The sequence below is a fragment of the Phoca vitulina genome, unplaced genomic scaffold (assembly GCF_004348235.1).
Source record: "Phoca vitulina isolate PV1807 unplaced genomic scaffold, GSC_HSeal_1.0 scaffold4, whole genome shotgun sequence".
In the NCBI taxonomy this organism is placed as follows: Eukaryota; Metazoa; Chordata; class Mammalia; order Carnivora; family Phocidae; genus Phoca; species Phoca vitulina.
Window position 1 is genome coordinate 15564042 of NW_022589707.1, and position 20402 is coordinate 15584443.

The following is a 20402-nucleotide window of genomic DNA, read 5'->3' on the forward strand; positions in this document are numbered from 1 at the left end:
AGCTAAGATACGTACTAGACAATAACTCTTCTCTAGGTGATTGCTTTTCAGTGACTTCTCAGAGGGCTAAATCTCCATTGGGTTTCTAGGTAGAGCAGCCCCACCTTCTTGTCTGGAACAAGTGTCTCTAGACACGTCTCTGAAATTTTTGCTTAGTGCTTAGATCACAGCAGCATAGCATCTGTAAAAATTAAAGCCCACCAGGGATAATTTCTAGATCCACCCCATGCCCTTTTTTTCTCAAGAGTCCCATCCTTGACTTGTTCTTTCTGTTCTGGAAGAAAACACCTTTGGGTCCTCTGAGGCTGCCACCTTGCTCTCAGGTTGGGAGGAAACATCCTTATTTGCATAGGATATTATGGAAGCACAGGACTCACCTGGAGGGGTCAGGCAGATGTTTGGAAAGTGCTGATGTCTATTGGAATCTTCAAACAATGGTTCTCAAACTATGGCCTGCATCAGAATCATCTGGGGAACATGTTAAAGACATCGACGTCCAAGCCTCACCCCAGACCTTCTGAATCAAAATTCCCAGTGGCAGGGCCTGGACATTTGTGAGCTTAACAAGCTCCCCAGATGATTCTGAAGTACACCAAAGGTTGAGAATCACTGTCTTAGCACGTGAATGTGGGTTACTCAGGTGAAGGAGAGTGAGGAGCTGTGCTGGGAGAGGAAGTAGTGACAACAGGAGCCTGGAGAGCCTAGGGGAGACAGTCAGGAACGATTTTCTGCTCTATCCTTATCTCCCTTTAACAAAGTGGTCACATAAAAGGGGTTAGAAATCTCCTCAAGTCCTCCTTCTGACAGAATTGCTATGTGCAATAGGAAAGACCAATGTACCCCTTTTAGAAGCAGTTAAAATAGTCTGTCCTTCTCAGAAAGTGGAGTAGAGGTTATCAGGGACTTGGGGGGCGGGAGTGGAGAATGAATGAGGAATTATTGTCTAATGGGTATGGAGTTTCTGCTTGGGATGATGAAAAAGTTCTGGAAATGGAGGGTAGTGATGGTTGTACAACATTGTGAACGTATTTAATACAGTGAATTGTGCACTTAAAGTGGTTGAAATGGCAGATTTTATTTTATGTATATTAATCACACACACAATTAACTAGTCCTTTGGAGGGATGGAATGATAGGAGTAAAGAATGCTCAATTTTAGTCGATAGCTGCTGCCCCAGGTGTGTGTGTGTGTGTGTGTGTGTGTGTGTGTGTGTCTACGGGAGGTTATATAAGGGGACCCATCTCACAGCACATGGTCTGACAAAGTACAAGTGTATTCATAGGAAAGAGGGAATAGATAAAAATTTTGGCAGCAAAAGTGTGATATAAACATCAGGAGATGCCTAGATCACTCTTTCCTGCCCCCTTTGCCTGGTTGACTCCTGGGTCCTAAGCCACTTCTTATGGGGTGCTTTGTAGAGCAGTGACTCTCAAACTTCACATAAGAACCACCTGGGGACCTTGTTAAACTGCAAATTCTGATGCAATAGGGCTGTGGTGAAGCTCTAGCCTGCATTTCTAACAAGTTCTCAGGTGATGCTGACACTCTATATCTACAGACCACATTGGGAGGGCTGTGTAAATTTAAAGTCTTTCTTAGTTCACCATAGCCTCATGTCCAGCAGAGTGATTTGCACACAGTAGGCGCTCAATAATTATTTATGGAGTTAATGATGGAGTATATAGCATTGGTACAGGAGTGTGGAGGGCAGAACAATCTTTGTCCTTTGAACTACAGCATATTTTGGGTGTTTCTGCTTCTATCAGTCATTCCCTTTTTGAAATTACCTCATACTCTGTGGGATAAGGATGCTAGTACCAAATTATTTCTGGTCTTGCCAACTTGCTGCCTCAAGTCTAATCCTTGAAATCGTGGCCCTCTCTACATGGAGGGTAATGAACCCTGCTTTGCAAGCTCTGGGGAAGCCTTGCTGTAGTCTACAATCGCTGCAAACAGATTCTCTCCATCCAAGGAGGGGGCAGGATGCAGAGAACCTGCTGGTGTGGGAATTTCCAGATTTTGGTGCCTATCCTAGTAATTGCCACCTCAAATCAAATGAACAGCATTTTTAACAGTGTATATGAGAAGGAGGTTCATCACCCTAAAACACACAAATGTCATAATATTGCCATTATTTACTATTATCATTTATGATGATGATAACGACACTGGCAGTTGAGCGATTAAGTGTGTGGGGGAGTTGGGGGAGGGGGCACAGGGCTCTGAGGGCAAGAGAAAAAGGAACTACATCTCCCAGAACCACCCGGGAAAGTCCACGCCGCGGCGGCGGCGCCCCACCCCTTTCGCCTGCTGGGCCCGCCCGCCGATGACGTCACAGAGGTGACGTCACGGCGCCCAGAGCGAGGCTGGGGTAGAGAGGCCGACTGAGCAGGAGTCGTCCGCTTGTCGTGGAGGCTGCTAGGGAGCCGGCGAGAGGGTGAGCGGGCGAGCAGACGAGCGAGCCAGAGCAGGCAGGAGGGAGCGACGCGCGGCGCAGAGTAGCGCCGGGACCAGGCCGCGGAGGAACCCACAGCCGGAGAGGGGCAGCCCGAGCCGGGCGCCGCGGGGTCCCCACCCCCACTCGGCCGGACAGTGCCCGGTGTTCCCCCGTGCGGGGGGCGGCGGCGGCTGACGGGACCGGACAGGACCGCGGGGGTGTTGCCACCTCCACCGAGAAGCCGGCGCGGCCGCGGGCTCCTCAGAGCCGGGGCCCGGGGCCCGTGATAGACGGGCCGAGGAAAGGAGAGAGGCGGCGGCGCAGGCGACGGGGAGGCAGCGGCGACACCATGTCATCCCCCAGTCCGGGCAAGAGGCGGATGGACACGGACGTGGTCAAGCTGTATCCTTCGTGGAGGGGGGATTCGGGCTGTCGAGTGGGGGCGGTGTGGGGATGCCCAGGGCACCCCTGAAACCCAAGCAGGGGCCCTGGGGCACTCCAGGCCACTGTCCGAGGCTCCCTTCCTCCACTCCCTCCCCCCAGTGCCTACGGCGGCTCCTTGGCACCTCCCAGGAGCCAAGAGCCTTTTCAGCTCCCCCCTTTATCTGCAGCACCCCGAAATGTGCGTTGTTCCTCGCTCTTCTGCACCCCCATTGCCCGTGACTTTCCTCCACGACGTTTTGGATTCCCAAGACGGCCTTTTTTTTTTTTTTGCAGGACCATCCACCTCTCTTGACCACCGTGCCCACCTCAGGGTCTCTCCTGTTTGCTCGCCCTGGATTTAGGGACTCGTGATAGAAATTCTCGAGAGTGAAGCCTTTCTTCCTTTCTTGAGATGCCTCCATTCCCTACATTCACTATGCTTCTTGAACTGGGGTAACTCAAGTGACCTCCTTTATCCCTAATTCCTTTCTATATTAGGAAGAGTAGTCTGCTCAGTGCCCCCTGTTGTAATAAAGAGCTCTGAGTGTTTTAAATCGGAGACCCTTGTTAAGCTTTCTGGTCCTTAGAAGAACCCCACCGTTTTTCTTTTCAGTGACAAAGCCTGTCCCACCCATAGTTGGATGTGGTGAGGACCCCCAGGCCCTCCAGTCAAGCCACCCTCCATATTGTGGATATGACAGCTGGGGGAGGGAGAGAAAGAGGATCTCTCCTTGACAAAATAGCCCCTGTACTAGCCACTTAAGCAAACTCCCTCTCTGAGGGTAAGGTTCTTGGGGGAATAACTGCCCTGATTTTACCAAGTGACACCCTTTATTTCCACCCCCCCCAACTTTATGTACTCTGGAGGTAGCAGTGGGAAAGCTGTAACTGATAAGGGGCCTTCAGGCAGTGGTTTTGGTTGGAGTCCAGACTGATTATTTCATGACCAGCTAGAGAAATTCGCGAAGGTTCCTGTGACAAATCTAGAAAATTTTTGAGGGGTAATTTAGAGGGTTGGGCTGGGGGAGAGGAAATGAGCCCAGTGTTCTGAACAACTAATCCCTGGGGAGAAGGGGAACCGGGGATGGGGAGTGGTGGTGTGTGAAACGCAGTTAAAAAGTCCTGTCTCCTGCTTCTCTTTCTCCCTCACCCCCATCCCCCCACCATTTCCCCCTGTTGCAGGGTTTTGTTTATATAACTCAAGTTGTTTGGCTAGATTCTTCAGGTGAATTCCTTCTTTCTTCCTTTTATTTGTTACTCTTTTTGATTGGGCATTTTTCTCCTTTTTAGAGATTGATGATTATTGTTAAATACTCAGTTATGGAATTCTCCGAAGTTTTAAAAAAAGTAGTGTTTGTATTTGGTTTGGAAGTGGGGGATGGGATGGAAGTTGCCTGGGCAAGAGATTTTTTTTTTTTCCATAATCTTTTCAGGAATAAGGTGTTTTTCTCCTCACTCAGGAAAACTTAGCTAGAAATTAGGAACAGTAGATAGACTTCTAAGTTTTAGGGTTTGAAGTTTACAATTTTTGGGAGGTGGAAGGGGGGGATTACAGAGAGGAGCAAATAATGAAATACATGTTCCAAATATATGTCTAGGCACAAGCGAAATTGACTGAGCTGTTTGTGACTGTGATTGAGTTTTGTAAATGTGTGAATGATACCAGTAATGTTGGATTTTCATAAGGTTGCCGGAAAACTTGTGGCTATGGCTGTGTGTACATTTTACACAAAGCAGTTTCGGGTTTTATTTTTGTTTAGAAACTAGGAAATGACATGGTGGCAGAATCTGAGTTATTTTTATCCTGAATTAAGAGTTACTGTCACACCTAATGCAATTTTCTCCCTAATGTTTAATTGGGATGGAGGTGGAGAGAGAATTCCAGCTGTTTTTGATCAATGTCAGAGTCTTGAATTATATACATGCATATTTTTTAGAAGATTGAGGATAAAGGGTGAGGCCTAACTTGACCTGATGCCTGTTCCATATAGTGCCTTTTGTTCATTTAGTAGTTGTGGCATCTAGAATGATTACCGCATTTAGGAGTCGGGGTGTGGGGGGTGGAGAGGGAGAGGAAAACAGACAAAGAACAGCAGGGTGTCTTTCTCTTTTTTCTTCCCCTAAGTGGCTTATTTCATAGCTTATTTTTAGTAGAAGATGAAGAAAGGCAAAGATGCATTGGCCTTCTGTTCTTTCCCCACCTTCCTCCTTTCTGACAAAAGAAAGCAGAGGCGCTTTAAAATCATAGATCTCTGAGATAGGAGGACAACAGTCTCGGGACTTAAAAGCCAGAGGTTATCTTTGTTTCATATTTGTTATTTTCGGGTCTCACGTAGTTTGGAAGTTAAAATTTTTCTATTTCCTTTTGTGTGTGCATGTGTGTTGTGGGGATGAGAGATTTTGTGGCCTCTTTTCTCTGTTGAATTCGTATTAGTAGGCCCAGATGGAGCCACTAATTTTTGAGCAAGGTATATTTAGCAAAAAATTGAAGGAAAAATTTTCCAACCCACTATTAAAATTAGTACAATTGTGTGAAAGGGCCGGGGGTTGAAAATGAAAGATGGTGGAGAGGAAGTAGAGAAGGTCTGAAGGAATGTACTTGCTTTTTGCCCCTCAGTGCCCCTTGATGATTTCTTTGGTTTGGAGGCCGATAGCTGGTTTCATTGCAATCTCCTGTTTCAGCCCATTTTTGGTTGTCTCCTGAGTGTAATTATGCCACCACGATTTACAGCTTGGCAGGGAACCTATATAGTAGGAAAGTAGCGGTGTGGGGGTAGGGAGAGAAGGGGATGTGTAACTAATTGGCCACTGCTTTCCACCAGCTCGCGAGATTCTTTCGGAGACACTGTCTCTGGTTGTTGTTTGGAGTCGGTGATATTTCTTTTGTGACGGGTTGGTAGGAGGAGAGCTGACTCTCAAGTTATGCAGGGAGTGAGTGTTTTGCACCGATGCACTTAATAATCTGCTGGGCGATTATGTTCTGAAACTCTGACTCATTCATTGTTTCTGTTCTGATCCTTTCCTGAGGGTTGTGCAAACCTCTCCAGGAGCCTAGAGACTGATGTACTGACTTTTGGGCCCTGTAGGAATGTGTCCCAGTCAAAAAACTTACAGTCAGCCCAAATCCTGTGCAATGGTCGTGAATAGTGTGGCCATTTGTTTGCAAAGTCAGGTAGATTGGTTATACTGTGCTGTTCCCAGCCTGGCAAGCATTGAGGTTTCCATCTCTGATTATTTAGATCGTCTGAGAACTGGGACTCTGGTGACCTTAAAGCGTGATTTGCCCTAAAGGAATATCGGTTTAAATTCTCCCTGGTGGAGGAACAAACAGCTCAGATTACACGGGTTTCCTTGTTGGTGGGGGTTACTCGTCTCACCCTGTTGCACAGCCTGGTGATCCTTTTATCTGTGAACCAGTGGCCCCTGCTGAAGGCTGGAGCTGCTTGTTTTGGAAAAGCGTATGCAGGCAAAAGGCCTCAGGCACAGCTCCTCCCAGCTCATTGGCTGCTCTGTTACTACCCGGAAAAGGAGGAGGGGCGGAGCTACCAAACAGCTGATGGAGTGTGTGACCAGAGTGTGTTTATATACAAAAGAAGTAGGGGCTGGGGAGGCCTTGTGAGTAGTGTTACAGGATGAAGTGTATTTTCAAGGGATAAAAAGAGGAAAACCTGACCTTTTAGAGTACAAGAAATAAATGTTCAAGGTTAAATCAGAAACGTGAACCTGGTAATAATGGGGACTTGGCATACGCTGTATTTGTTATTGGTGAGATTTTGGAACTTTATAATAACTAAGTCTTCAGAGGGAGTTGCAGTAACTTAAAATAGGATATGCCACCACTTTAAATGTACTTATATGACTCACGCAGGGATTCAAAAGGATGGTAGAAATGTAAATTTTCCCTGCAAAAGCTTGAAGAGTGCTAGAAAGGGGCAGTGACTTTTACTAAATTCATTAACGGCATTAGTGAAGTCTTAGAGAATCCTGGGTGTCTGCTTTAGGGTTTCAGACGCTTTCAATAACAAGTTCATCCCCCTAAAACATTTGAGCACCGTCTTTATGCCAGGCTTGGTGCTAGGTGCTGCGGGTTTAGTAGTGAAAAATTTCAGTGTGGGTGGTCATGATGCTTATGTAACCAGTTAAAACAAAACAAAAAAAGTAGAAGCTGTTTATAGTAGGTCAACAGTCTATGTAGCAGCTTTTTGAATAACTTGTATTTACTTCAGAGTTGACTTTTCAAGGAGTAAAAAGGTTAAAAAGTGAATTTTATGCCATGGGATGTATGGGGGATATGTATTCCTAGTATTTTAAAGATAGATGTTAAAAAATGGAAACAAAAACATTAAAACGCTTAGCTGTTTCTTTCACATCAACTTTGGTATTTTGTTGTTAATCAGTAGTTATTCTATCCCTAAATCAGTAGTCTTTGTTACTCTTTAATTTGTGCTCAAAGTGTAGATAATTCTGTAATCTTTTAACTAGCTCCAGTGTCAGTTAGAGAACCTGTGTTTTGCTTTTATTTCCTGTGGCCTCTGTTTTTGTGAGATGATGAGGTGGAAGGTGGAACAGTTTTATGGTCTTCAAGCTAAAAGTTAAAGCTTTGGCAGCTCCCAGTGTTCTGAATTTGTCTTCTCTGCATAGATTTTGGTGACAAATATAACGCACTGGTACTTATTTTTGTTAAGCAGGAACCTACATGAGTAAGCATTCACAGCTTCAGAACATCAGAGTCCTGCAGTGCAGTTCTAGTAAATTACACACACACAAGCCTAAAAATTCATCTTTTGGGGGAAAAAATCTTTTGCAAATGTGACCCTTAAAAGTCACTTAACACTGTTTGTGTGCATGTATTAGAAAAACCTGGATTTGTTGGTTTCCTAGTGTTGTGCAATTTCCCTAGCACCTTGACCAGCATGTTTTATATGTGTGTGTACACATGGACTTATGTGCATGTATACACACACAAATATGTAATAGTATCTTGTTCACTTTTTTTTTTAAGATTTTATTTATTTGAGAGAGAACCAGAGAGCACAAGCAGGGGGAGTGGGAGCAGGAGAAGCAGGCTCCCCGCTGAGCAGGGAGCCCGACAGGAGGCCGGATAGGAGGCCGGATAGGAGGCCATTCCCAGGGTCCTAGGATCATGAACTGAGTGGAAGGCAGATGCTTAACCGACTGAGCCATCCAGGTGCCCCTATCTTGTTCACTCTTAATAGATTTGATGATTCCAAGAATCGTTGCATTTTTAGGCATGCAGTTCAGACTGGTAAAAGTGCTTATGGTATAATAGCTTCTTGACTATAGACCCACAACATACGTTTTAGTAAAATACTTTAATGAAAAAACTTAATTGGATTATGCAAGTAGTAAGGTAATTGAGGAAAGTATAGGTTACAAAAAGGGAAAGAAAAGAGTCACCCATAATTCTATCCTTTAAACAGTGGTTCTCAAACTTCAGTGTGATCTTAATTACCTGGAGGGTTTGTTAAAACAGGTTGCTGGGGTACCAGCTCTGGAGTTGTCTGATTCAGTGGGTCTTGAGAGCTTTTTTTTTTTTTTTTTAACAGGTTCCCAGATGATACTGGAAGGTTTGTCCAGGGACTACAGTTTAAGAACCACTGTCCTCAAATATTAACCTTACAGTGTTTTTTCTTACCAGTCTCCTACCCCCCATATATTATTTTCATACTATATGTTGATCATACTGTATGTGCCCTGTTTTTGCTGACTACTTCTTACAGCTTATTTTCCTGATTAAAAGTCTGAAACATAATGAAGAGGTCATGTAATATGTCATTCTATGCCCATGCCATTGATTTAATTCTTGGCCATTTTTCTGTGATAAGATTGAAATTAACATCTTGCGCATAAGGCTTTTTTTGTCTTTTTGGATTATTTCTGTTTTTTACTAGATCAAAGAAAATAACCATTTGAATTAAAATATTTAATTTCTTTTTTCTGTTTTCTTCTCGAGCAAAGAAAGTAACCATTTGAATTAAAATATTTAAAAATCGTGGGGCCCCATACTCTGTGCTCTCATTTTGTTCTGTTGTGTTTTAGTTGGTGTGATTTCAGCAGTGAAGCAATCAACCTGTCATAGTGATGACAAATGAGTTCTGATCTCTCTGTTTTAAACTGTGTGTGTGTGTGTGTGTGTGTGAGAGAGAGAGAGAGAGAGAGAGAGAGAGAGATAATGGTGATCCTTAAATTAAGGACACTTTTGTACTTCTCAAAGTGCCTACTGTGAGTTGGTAGGTTAAATATATTACATTTGTGATTAGATCTGACTGGCAAGAGCTATAGAATTAGTTTTGGTATCTGGAATTTTTTTTCCGTTTGTTTTTTACTGAGGTATAATTGACATAACTATATATACTTAAAGTGATAAATTAGATAAGTTTTGACATAAATATCACCCATGAAGTCTATCAACATAACCATTGATCTGATTTCTGTCACTATAGATTATTTTGCATTTTCTAGAATTTTATATAAATGTAATTATACAGTATGTACTTTTAGGTGAATTCTTTCATCATATTTTGAGGTTCACCCTGTCATTGTATAGCTATACCACAATTTGTTTATGCATTTACTTCTTTATGGGCGTTTGGGTTATTTCTAGTTTGGAGCTATTACAAATGAAGCTGCTTGGATGGATATTTTCTTTCTCTTGGGTAAATATATAGGGATGGAATAGCTGAATCATGGGGTTGGTATAAGTTTAACTTTTTAACAGGTGGCCTGAATTTAATTTTGACTGATGATTGTATTTCACACACAATTAAATTGTGACATTGAACTATTGTTTGTTTTGTATTTTAAGGGAATCCCATTAAATAATATTCTAAAGCACTGATTTCTAATCCACTCTGTCAAAGCTAGTTTTGTAACTGTTTTTCTCTCTCCTCCATTCAAAATTAGTGAACGAAATTTTCATTGTAAAATATTTTTGTTTTATGGCCCTTTGACATGATACTTTCAGGAATTATGGTCACAAAAAACTTTTATTTTTGCATTTGTTAGTAAGACTATCCTTTTCTGAAAAGATAAACACACCTTTTGTTGATGGTTCCCTTTCTTTTTGATATTGATAAGAATTTTTTTATGTTATTTTTACTTAGCACCTCCAATTACATTTATAGCAGTTTATAAATATTGATGTAGAACTCTGTTGAGGTCTGAATAGTATCTTAATTTTCATATGGACTAAATTCAGGAACCAATGGCAACTCAGGCAGAACCGGAAACAGATCATATGTTTCCTTAATATGTTTCCTTAACGTGTTTCCTTGATAGTTTCCTTAATATGTTTCCCTGGAATTTTTTTAAAGTTAATTTTTAACAAAATAGGATTTTTTTTTTTTTTTTTTTTTGCTTTTTTACTTTTTGGCGTTACACGATGTAATTTATTTGATAGGTTGATAGACATTGCTGTAAGAAAAAAAAGACATTGCTTTGTAGTAGTTGCTATTGTCACATTCTTATAAATGACAAGCATTTGAATTTATATGCAGGTGTTTGCGTGCATGTTGCTTTAACAATTAACATACTACTGGCAGCTGGAGCTTTTAACTTGGCTAACAAGAAAGAAGACAGCTTCCTGGTTTATGCCTGTTTCAGGTTGCAATCGATGACTATTTGGTGGGGAGACTTTGGGTTCAGTCATCAGACGCAAGGATGGTGCTCTGAGCATGTTTATTAAGAGAGTGTTATTTTCAGATTGCCAAAATGTAATTAAAGTGCAGTATAGGAACCTCTTGAAAATACAGAAAAGTCTGTGTACTTTTGAGAGACTGTTGTTACATTAGTGATTCTCAGGTGGGGTGGGGGTATGGTGATTCAGTAGAACTGTCTTTCTGTGTAGGTACTATTGTAGTTTCTTCTCTGTACCTCACCAGATGCTTGCAGAGGGTGTCTGGCTGTTTGCAGGCTGGTGCTTGTGTTGGCTGCTGCGCCTGGCGGAACCCAGATCCTCAAGAGCCAGGTGGTGGAAAGCCCCACAGGGCAGCTGTATGTGGGCGAAGGATCCTTTTGCCTTCCCCCACTTTTTAGGCATCCAGGGCATAAGATAGGAGGTGTATACAGGTGCTGCTGATCTTTTGACCTGGCCCTGCTGAGAAGTCAGGGAGGAGCAGGAAACCCATGTGAAGGGGAGAGGCTTGGCTGAACTTTGTCATGCTCTGGAAGACAGTCATGGCCGGTGGGTCTGCTTCTGGGCCCACAACAGGTACCACTTGGAGGGACCATATTTAGGGATATAGAGTATTACTTAATTGGGAATGGAATCTTATCTCTTCAACTTCTCAGTCTCTAACTTTTAGACATTTTTAGGGAGGCATTATGTATAAAAGAGATATTCCCTATGTGTGAAATTGTTACTAATATTGTAAGTTATGAGTTTTCTGTTTAACATTAAGCAAAATGTTTCTTTTTCCATATATCATGTTTTTATCATGTACACTTCTCAAGGTTTCTTGGATTCTAAAATCTTAGCTGAGGTAATATAAATAGAGTGCGCCTGGTTCGTGTTACCTCAGAAGCAATTGGGTTACTGCTCAGCTTAGTGAAAATAAATTTAGTTGTTTTGTCCAAATGGTGCCATTATAACTCTGGTTACCTGGATATTGCTTTTCAATCAGTTGACTTTATGTTGCTTAGTTTCAGAAATGTTGATTAATTTAAAAATTAAAAAATGGGGGTAAACCTTTCCATTGTGGTTACCTATAGGAAGTTGATTCAGTTAGAATTGTGTTCATAAGAGATCACTGGGTGTAATATAGTTGATTATATTGTTTTATGATCTTACAGACTACTGAATGTTTAGTACCCTTTTGCTAATCTATGTAAATCTGTATATAAATTAGTAAGTCTCCTTGGGAACACAGCCTGAAACTACATAACCCTTTTTGTTTCACTCCAGAGGAAAGAAACAATTTACTTTTTTTTCATTAACACTCACTTTTGTGTGGCCTTTATATATGGTCCCACAGCTGTGAATTAGTACTTGGTCAGACCGCTGATTTAAACTAAGGCTTTTATAATGAAATCATCCCATGATGTAGATCTTGGAGGTTTGGGGTTTTTACTGCACAGTATATTCACATTCACATATTCAAAGCACATTAAAATGTAGAACATGATACATGTTTGATAACAGAAATCACCGATCTTGGCAACAGCATTTGACATTATTAACACCTGTTAATTTTACGAAGTAATTCAGTCAATTCGCTATAGCCACCATCTTCATAATGAATAAAGGGGAAAAAAACTGTTTCTTGCCCCTTTATTCATTTGTATCCTTAGAGATTAGAAACAGAAACAAAAACAAAATACTTTTAAGTCAGATTTGTTTTATGGGTGGAAGAAAGAGAGGAAGTAGACCTTTGAGTGTGTTCTTTAGTCTGATTGTCTGGATTGCTGCCCATTTCTCCTGGCAGTTAAGAAAGGCAGGTCTTGAGTGCTGTCATTGATGATCAAATGACATATATTTGAGTATACCTGTATTGAATCATTTATATACTTGAGAACACTTACTTTGCTTCTGTCTTGTCATTCTATAGGCTCCTGGGTTAGAATAGTTAGGTACCAGATTCTATCTTTGAGTAATTAGTGTGGCATTTCCTTTGAGATTTAGCTGAGTTTTATAACCTATGAACCATGATATATCAAGAAGACTATTGGTGGCTCATCAAGACTATCATTTCATTTCATATATTTCCATTTGTATGTCTTTTCTTTTTCTGTTGGTGTTCCTAACTTACACTTTGACTAATTTCTCGAAATCGAGCAAAAGTTAAATGCACTGGCAGGAAAGTACACAAATAAACCTTTGAAGATAAGGTATTTCCAGATCTTTCACATTATCTTACATTCAAGCTTAACCAGAAGTAGTAGTGAAGCCAGATCCTTTTTTCTAGGAGTTTGGAAATCAGTATACTTGGCCTAGTTCACTTTGTGCGGTTTGGCAATTATTTATCAAACTAGAACTTATGCTAAAAATACATAGTAGTATACAACTTTGCTATGTGTCCTCTGAATGTAAAAACAGGCTATGCCTTAGATTTGCCTTAACTCTGTTCAGTGAAGTCAGACATAATGGAATGTGACACCTGAATTTTGTGTTCTTATACTTTAAAGGTCCTGGTCTCTCCTTGCCTCTGAAGAATTTGGTGTTTCTAAGCTAGTTTTATATTATCTGGTCAGTGTTTCTGAGATTCAGAAACTGCTGATTCTGCTTTCTTTGAATAAGTCTCAGGGTAGGAAGTCTAGAGGTCTTTATCATCCAGCATCCATCTGCCTGTGTTCTTAAGGCAGGGTAAACGGGAACAGTCCCCTACTCATGTGGGAGCTTATTCCCAGGATTAAGTTCTAGCCCCTTTGCATCTTGTAATTCAAAGAATGACAAATGAAATTCCATGTTTACTTGTGCTTGTTTTCCATTTTTGGGGGTGATCTGGTATGTATGCACAAGCCTTTGAACTGGATTATCTTAATTGACACAGATACATGTCTTACCTTTCCATTTGCTTAATGGGTAATAGAATTAGAAATTCTGTCTTTTATAGAATCAGAAATTAGTGTATGATTTGTATGCTTTTAAATTGGGGCTTATTGAATTGGATAAAACATAAGGATTTTAGTCTGTCAGTTCTGGTTGTTTTATTTCTTAAATGTCATTCCTACAGTGTTTTGTCAGCTCTGATGAAGTTCTGATGACATTTTAGTAGATATTACACTTAATTTTAGCATGGTTTTCTACTTGGAGAAAACCTGGAATGCAAATAATAGTATTACAAAGCAATGGTTGCTTTCTGAACATAATGGCTCTTTGAGTTGAGATTAATAATTGTATTATTTCTGGGCAATATCCTTTGTGGCTTTAAAAAAAAGATTGTATTTATTTGAGAGAGAGAGAGTGCATGAGCAGAGGGAAGGGGGAGGGAGAGGGAGAAGCAGACTCCCTGCTGAGCAGGGAGCCCAATGGGGGACTCAGTCCCAGGACCCTGGGATCAGGACCTGAGCCGAAGGTAGATGAAGGCAGATGTTTACCCGACTGAGCCACCCAGGCACGCTGCCCCCCCCTTTATGGCTTTAAGTAATAGTTTGAGAAATACTAATTCTTGGTTGTATTGCTTCAGATTAGGAGAGTAAACTCTGGTAACTTTAATTATTGATACCAAAAATAGAAGCCAAAGTTGAAATAAGGAGTCTATTTTTCATTCCTGACTTACAGAATCAGTTTTACTATTTAGTAGTCACATTTGTTATATGAAAAATAGAATTAAAAATAGTAGAGCCTAATGCCTTTGTTAATCTTATTTATGAATGTAAGAGTCAGAGAATGAAGAATGACACTAAGTAGGTCTTAATATAAATGTTCTGGTGTCTCTGTAGATTAGATGGCATTGCGTTTGTATTTTTGAGGTGTCTGAATTGTATGTGACCTGTCAATAATTTAAAAAAATAATATAAGCCCTGTAATAGTGCCTGACTTGAAGTTTTTATCTGCATAGAATGACATCATGCTATTCCTTTCAAAAACTTTGTATTTAATTACCTAAATCATATTTTGGTTTTTAAAAGGTAAATTTAGGGACGCCTGGGTGGCTCAGTTGGTTAAGCGACTGCCTTCGGCTCAGGTCATGATCCTGGAGTCCCGGGATCGAGTCCCGCATCGGGCTCCCTGCTCGGCGGGGAGTCTGCTTCTCCCTCTGACCCTCCTCCCTCTCATGCTCTCTGTCTCTCATTCTCTCTCTCTCAAATAAATAAATAAAATCTTTAAAAAAAAAATAAAAGGTAAATTTAGGGAATGGGAATACAGGTGAGTAAAAGGTATGTCCAGAGCCCGAATAGGATCCCATCAGAGTTTAAAAACAGTTCAGTACTTAATATTTTACATATTTTATAATATGTCTTTTAATTCTCTCCAGGTATTTTGAAGATATCTTCTGTAGAAAATTTAATTGCTAACTTTTTTTTAAGTAATCTCTACATCCAACATGGGGCTCAAATTCATGACCCTGAAGTTCATGCTCTATGGACGGAGCCAGCCAGGCGCCCCAGTTGCCAACATTTTCATTGATATTTAAACTCTGGGTGTCTTTAATGGATCAGTTTTGCTCCACGTTACAGTAATTTCAGTTACTAGTCTTAAGACAGCTAAACGTGTATAAAGACTTTGGATGCTTTTTTATTTTATTTTATTTATTTTTAAAATTTTTTATTTTTTTAAGTAGGCTTCACACCCAGTGTGGGGCCTGAAGTCATGACCTTGAGATCGAGTCACATGCTCTACTATCTGAGCCAGCCAGGCACCCCTGGATGCTTAATTTTTTATAAAAGTTGAGATGAAGGCTTGGGAAGTAACCAGCCTTTCTCATTTTCTACTGTTTTTGCCTTAATGTTTGATAACTTTTTACTTTTTTTAGATAAGCTTTTAATTTTGGATTTACAGAAAAGTTGCAAAGATCGTACAGAGAGTTCCTGTACCTCACTCAGTTCTGGTTACCCCCATGTTACGTTACAGAGACACATTGGTCAAAACTAAGAACAACCAACAATGGTTGTTTGGTATGTTACCGTAAACTAAACTTCAGGCTTTATTCATATTTTGCCAGTTTTTCCATGAATGTTCTTTTTGGTTCCAGGATTAAATCCAGGATACCACATTACAGGTAGTGGTCATGTCTCAGTATTCTCTAGTCTGTGACAGTTGCTCACTTCTTTCTTGTTTGAGAGAACATTGACAGTTTTGAAGTACTGGTAGGGTGTTTTTTGGAGTATTCCTCAATTTTGGTTTATCTGATTTTTTTTTTTTTACTACTCATGATTAGACCTCATAATAGTAAAGGTATTAAAATTGGCCAAACTCATTGTGGGGTTTTGGGAAGAATACCACAGAGGTGAAGTGCCCTTCTCATCACAAATGGACGGTATGAGGGGCATACCTGTGTCCTTAGGACATCACAGGTGATGTTAACCTTGATCCACTGGGCCTTAGTGGTGCTTGCCAGGTTTTTCCTGTGACGTTACTATTTTTCCTTCAGTATTCAATTCTTTGGAAGATAGTCACTAAGTGTAGCTGACACTCAAGAAGCCCGGGGGACTTTGGTTCTACTCCTGGAAGGAGTTACTGTTTTTTGACTTTTGGGTGTGTGTCTGTTTTGTTGTTGCTTCTGTTTTTGACTTTAAAAAATTTTTTTAATTTAAATTCCTTCTTTGATGTGGCCTCTTCTTTCCCTTTAGTTGTAGAGTTTGTTCGTCAGTCTTCAGGTTGATTTCTGGGGATATTTAGGATGATTTGAGAAGTTATCTAATTGTGTTCATGGGCTGAGGTGAACTTGTGGTCTTCTTACTATGCCACCATCTTCCTGCTCCTTGCTTTTGACTCTTAATTGTAATGTATTAGTGCATTAATCTAAGTTGTTAGCTTTTGTTCAGAAGTTACACTTGAATGAAGTATAGATTGGTATGGCCTTTTGAATGAAGTGTAGATGGTACGGCCTTATGGAAACAAAATGGGATGTAAATATATGAGGATGTGGTCTGGGAGCACACAGATTGTTGGATATGTTTATTTAGCAATTTGCAAATGGCAAATTTAACTTTCTACATTTGGCTGGTTTTAGATATGTAATAACATATGTGAAAATGAAGATAAACTTAGAATGAGCTGCAAAGGTATTAGTTAAAAGCTTCATAAGTCAAGGAATTCTATAATCTTAGGAGTTTTAGGGTGGGGTACCGATAAAATACTATTACATTCTGCATGGCTTCTTGTTATTAACCAGTTACATAATTAACTCAGAGAAGAATATATTCTTACCCACTAATTCGAGCAGAGGATCATTATTTTGGCCCATAGAAACATTTTATTCTAAAAGGAATGCATTTTTCACCATTTTGGTATCTTTTTTTTTTTTTTAAGATTTTATTTTTTTATTTGACAGAGACAACACGAGAGAAGGAACACAAGCAGGGGGAGAGGGAGAGGGAGAAGCAGGCTTCCCACCGAGCAGGGAGCCCGATGTGGGGCTCGATCCCAGGACCCTGGGATCATGACCTGAGCCGAAGGCAGACGCTTAACGACTGAGCCACCCAGGCGCCCCCTGAAGCTTACTTCTTTAAATGAGAAAATTCATTTTACTTTGACAGTTTTTGGTGTATTTTTATTTTGGCTGATGTTTTTGCCATTTTCTCCTTTCTTCCTTGGAATAATACTAACTGATGATGAAAGTCATAAAAGTATATACAATACATTGTTTTCTTTTTAAGGTTTTATTTATTTTTAATTTTTTTAAAGATTTATCTGTCAGAGAGAGGGAGAGAGCGAGCACAAGCAGGGGGAGTGGCAGGCAGAGGGAGAAGCAGGCTCCCTGCTGAGCAGGGAGCCCGATGCGGGACTCGATCCCAGGACCCTGTGATCATGACCTGAGCCAAAGACAGACGCTTAACTGACTGAGCCACCCAGGTGCCCCAATACATTGTTTTCTTGAACAGAGTATATTTATAGTTGAGGCTATTAGGTAAGCGACCTTTGGAAAAATAATAGATATTAAAATTTGGCCAAACCCATTTGGTTTCTAGGCTAAAATGTTAAGCTAAAGTATCTCTCCTAGGAGCTTCCTTGAAAATAGTGAGGAAGAAAGGTAGAAATTGAGTATTAATGGTAATTTATCTTGCTGGTTATAAACATAGTAATAAATAGTAATACATTCTTTGAGGTTGTAGAAGATAGTTCAGAATCTGTGTATCAACTCATGGGGACACCTGGGCTTTTGTGTGATATAGGTCAGAAGTGTTTATAACTAGCTGTTTATTGGTTTAGTAACCCGAGTGGTGCACTTTTAGACCTTTGGCCTTAAATAATACTAACACCTGGATGTCATGTAGATGCTGAGAGTCAGGAGTGTGGCACTTAGAGCCATCTTACTGGCTTGATGACTCTGTCAGATGTTGAACTGGTTCTTTTGTGTTTGTTTCCTTTGCTCATTTTAAGTCCTTCAAAAGAAAAGAAACGACTTTTTTTTTTTTTTAAAGATTTTATTTATTTATCTGACCGAGAGCGAGAGAGGGAACACAAGCAGGGGGAGTGGGAGAGGAAGAAGCAGGCTTCTCGCCGAGCAGGGAACCCGATGCGGGGCTTGATCCCAGGACCCCGGGATCATGACCTGAGTTGAAGGCAGATGCTTAACCGACTGAGCCACCAAGGTGCCCCAAGACTTAATTTTTAAAGAGCAGATTTAGGCTTATAGCAACATTGAGAGGGTACAGAGAATTTCCCATATCCTACTGGCCCCACTCATGCACAGCCTCCCCCATTGTCGGCATCCCTTACCAGAGTGGTGCATTTGTTACAACTGATGAATCTGCATTGACACATCATTATCACCCAAAGGCTGTACTTTGCATTAGAGTTCATTCTTAGTGTTGTAGATCTGTGTGTCCGGACATATATATAATGACATATGTCCGTCATTATGGTATCCTACATAGTATTTTCACTGCCCTAAAAATTCTCTGTACTCCACCTATTCATTCCCCTCTCCCCCAACCCCTGGCAAAATTCTCTTTTTATGCCTTTATAATTTTGCCTTTTCCAGGATGTCCTATAGTTGGAATCCTATAGGATGTAGCCTTTTCAGATTGGCTTCTTTCATTTAGTAATAATGGACTTAAGTTTCCATTATGACATTTCATGGCTTGATAGCTCATTTCTTTTTAGTGCCGAATAATACTGCATTGCCTGGATGTACCACAGTTAGTTTGTCCATTCAGCTTGGTGAGCTGTTTTTAGTGAATAGAGCTAATATTTTTCTTATGGTTCCTCATTTTTCCAGATTTACCTTTGTACTTAAAAAAAAAAAAAAGTATCTCTTAGTAGCAAGTAATTACATTTTATACTGCTGGCTCATTCTGTCCTCAGTTCTACCTTTCTTGACCCTTAATACTTGGCCTATAATGTGCTGCTTCTCATTCTGGTATATTTCAGTTTATTCTTACGGCATCTTTGAGGTGTTATGGCCCACTTTTTATGGCTTAAAAACCTGGGTTGCACAGGTTGGCTGAATGTTCTGAGATTGTAGAGGAAGTCCTTCTAGAGAGGAGTCTGAAGCCAATGAGAGTTTGTCATGCTTTTGTCCCTTTGGCACACATTTAACTTTGCATATGAAGTAGGTGCTCAGAAAACATCTGTTAAGTGAATTTTGATCCTAATATCCTATAGGTTTTTGCCAAGTCCTTGGGTCAGTTTTAGACTAAACTTTGGCACCTGTATGGAAAATTAGAACCCTATATACAGAAATCATGCTGGGAGAGGCAAATCTTCCTCAAATGATGACTTCAGTTCCTTCTGTACAGATGCCATTTGCCATTTCACGTACACTGCTCTTTTTTCCACGCGTGATGTGAGCTATTTGTGTTCTGAAATTTCCCTAAATGCTAATACTTTATTTTATTTTTTAATATTTTATTTATTTGACAGAGCATAGAAGCAGGGGGAGTGGCAGGCAGAGGGAGAGGAAGAAGCAGACTCCCCACTGAGCAAGGAGCCTGATGTGGGGCTCAGTCCCAGGACCCCGAGATCATTACCTGAGCCAAAGGCAGACGCTTAACCGATTTTGCCACCCAGGTGCCCCACTTTAGTTTATTAATAGTCATTTTCAGATGAGTTCCCTTTTAAGATTCTTTGCTGGTTTTATTTAAGATCAAAAAAGCTCCTAGGATTGTGGATTGGGGAAAGAAACAGTTGGAACTTCTGTTACTTTGTAAAATAGAATACCTTAAACTCATCAAATCATATAGCTTACTAATATCTCTGTACTTTGTGAAGTGTCTCAAGTTGCCCTTTTATAAAAATTATATGTGGCCTGTTTTTAGTTATTCAAAATAATGGGGAAAATAGCAAGATGTTTAAAATCTCATAGGTGCAAAACTTGAGGTTCAGTGATACATTTAATGTACATACACATAAATACATACACATAAATACAACTTTTTTCTTTGTGCATGGGCTGTTAGGAAAAGATTTTTACTCATATTATTGGTAAGTTCTTTAATCACTGGAGTTCTCAAAACAGATTCCAAAGTGTTGCCTGCAGACTCCTTGGGATCCTGGAGACACTTTCAGGGGGACTGTAAGGTCAAAACTTGTTTCATAGCTACGTTATTTCTTCTCCTCCTCCTTTTTTTTTTTCGCCTTTTTTGCTGTATTGGCATTTGCTCTGATGGTGTAGATCCAATGGTGGATAAAACTGTTGATGCCTTACCACGCCAGAACTGTGGTCATACTCAACATACTCTTCACCAGCACATACCTACAGTTAAAAAAGGGCAGTTTCATTTGAACATGTCCTTGATGAGGAATAAAGATAATTAGTAAATTTTGGCCTTCAATTATGTGTCTTTTATTTATTTTTTAAAGATTTTATTTATTTATTTATTTGAGATAGAAACAGAATGAGAGGGGAGAGGGTCAGAGGGAGAAGCAGGCTCCCCGCTGAGCTGGGAGCCCAATGTGGGACTCGATCCCAGGAC

General features: G+C 40.5%; 1 protein-coding gene across 2 annotated transcripts in view; it reads left to right on the top strand.

The window, feature by feature from the left end:
• The first annotated feature begins 2342 nt into the window (after positions 1 to 2342).
• UBE2H (ubiquitin conjugating enzyme E2 H) overlaps positions 2343 to 20402 on the top strand; it is a 107491-nt gene continuing 89431 nt past the window's right edge. The window contains exon 1 of one of the 2 annotated variants that reach the window (XM_032401578.1): positions 2343 to 2840. In XM_032401578.1, coding sequence (XP_032257469.1) covers positions 2788 to 2840 — 53 coding nt within the window. In that variant the 5' untranslated portion in view covers positions 2343 to 2787. The other variant, XM_032401579.1, reaches the window with a different exon arrangement.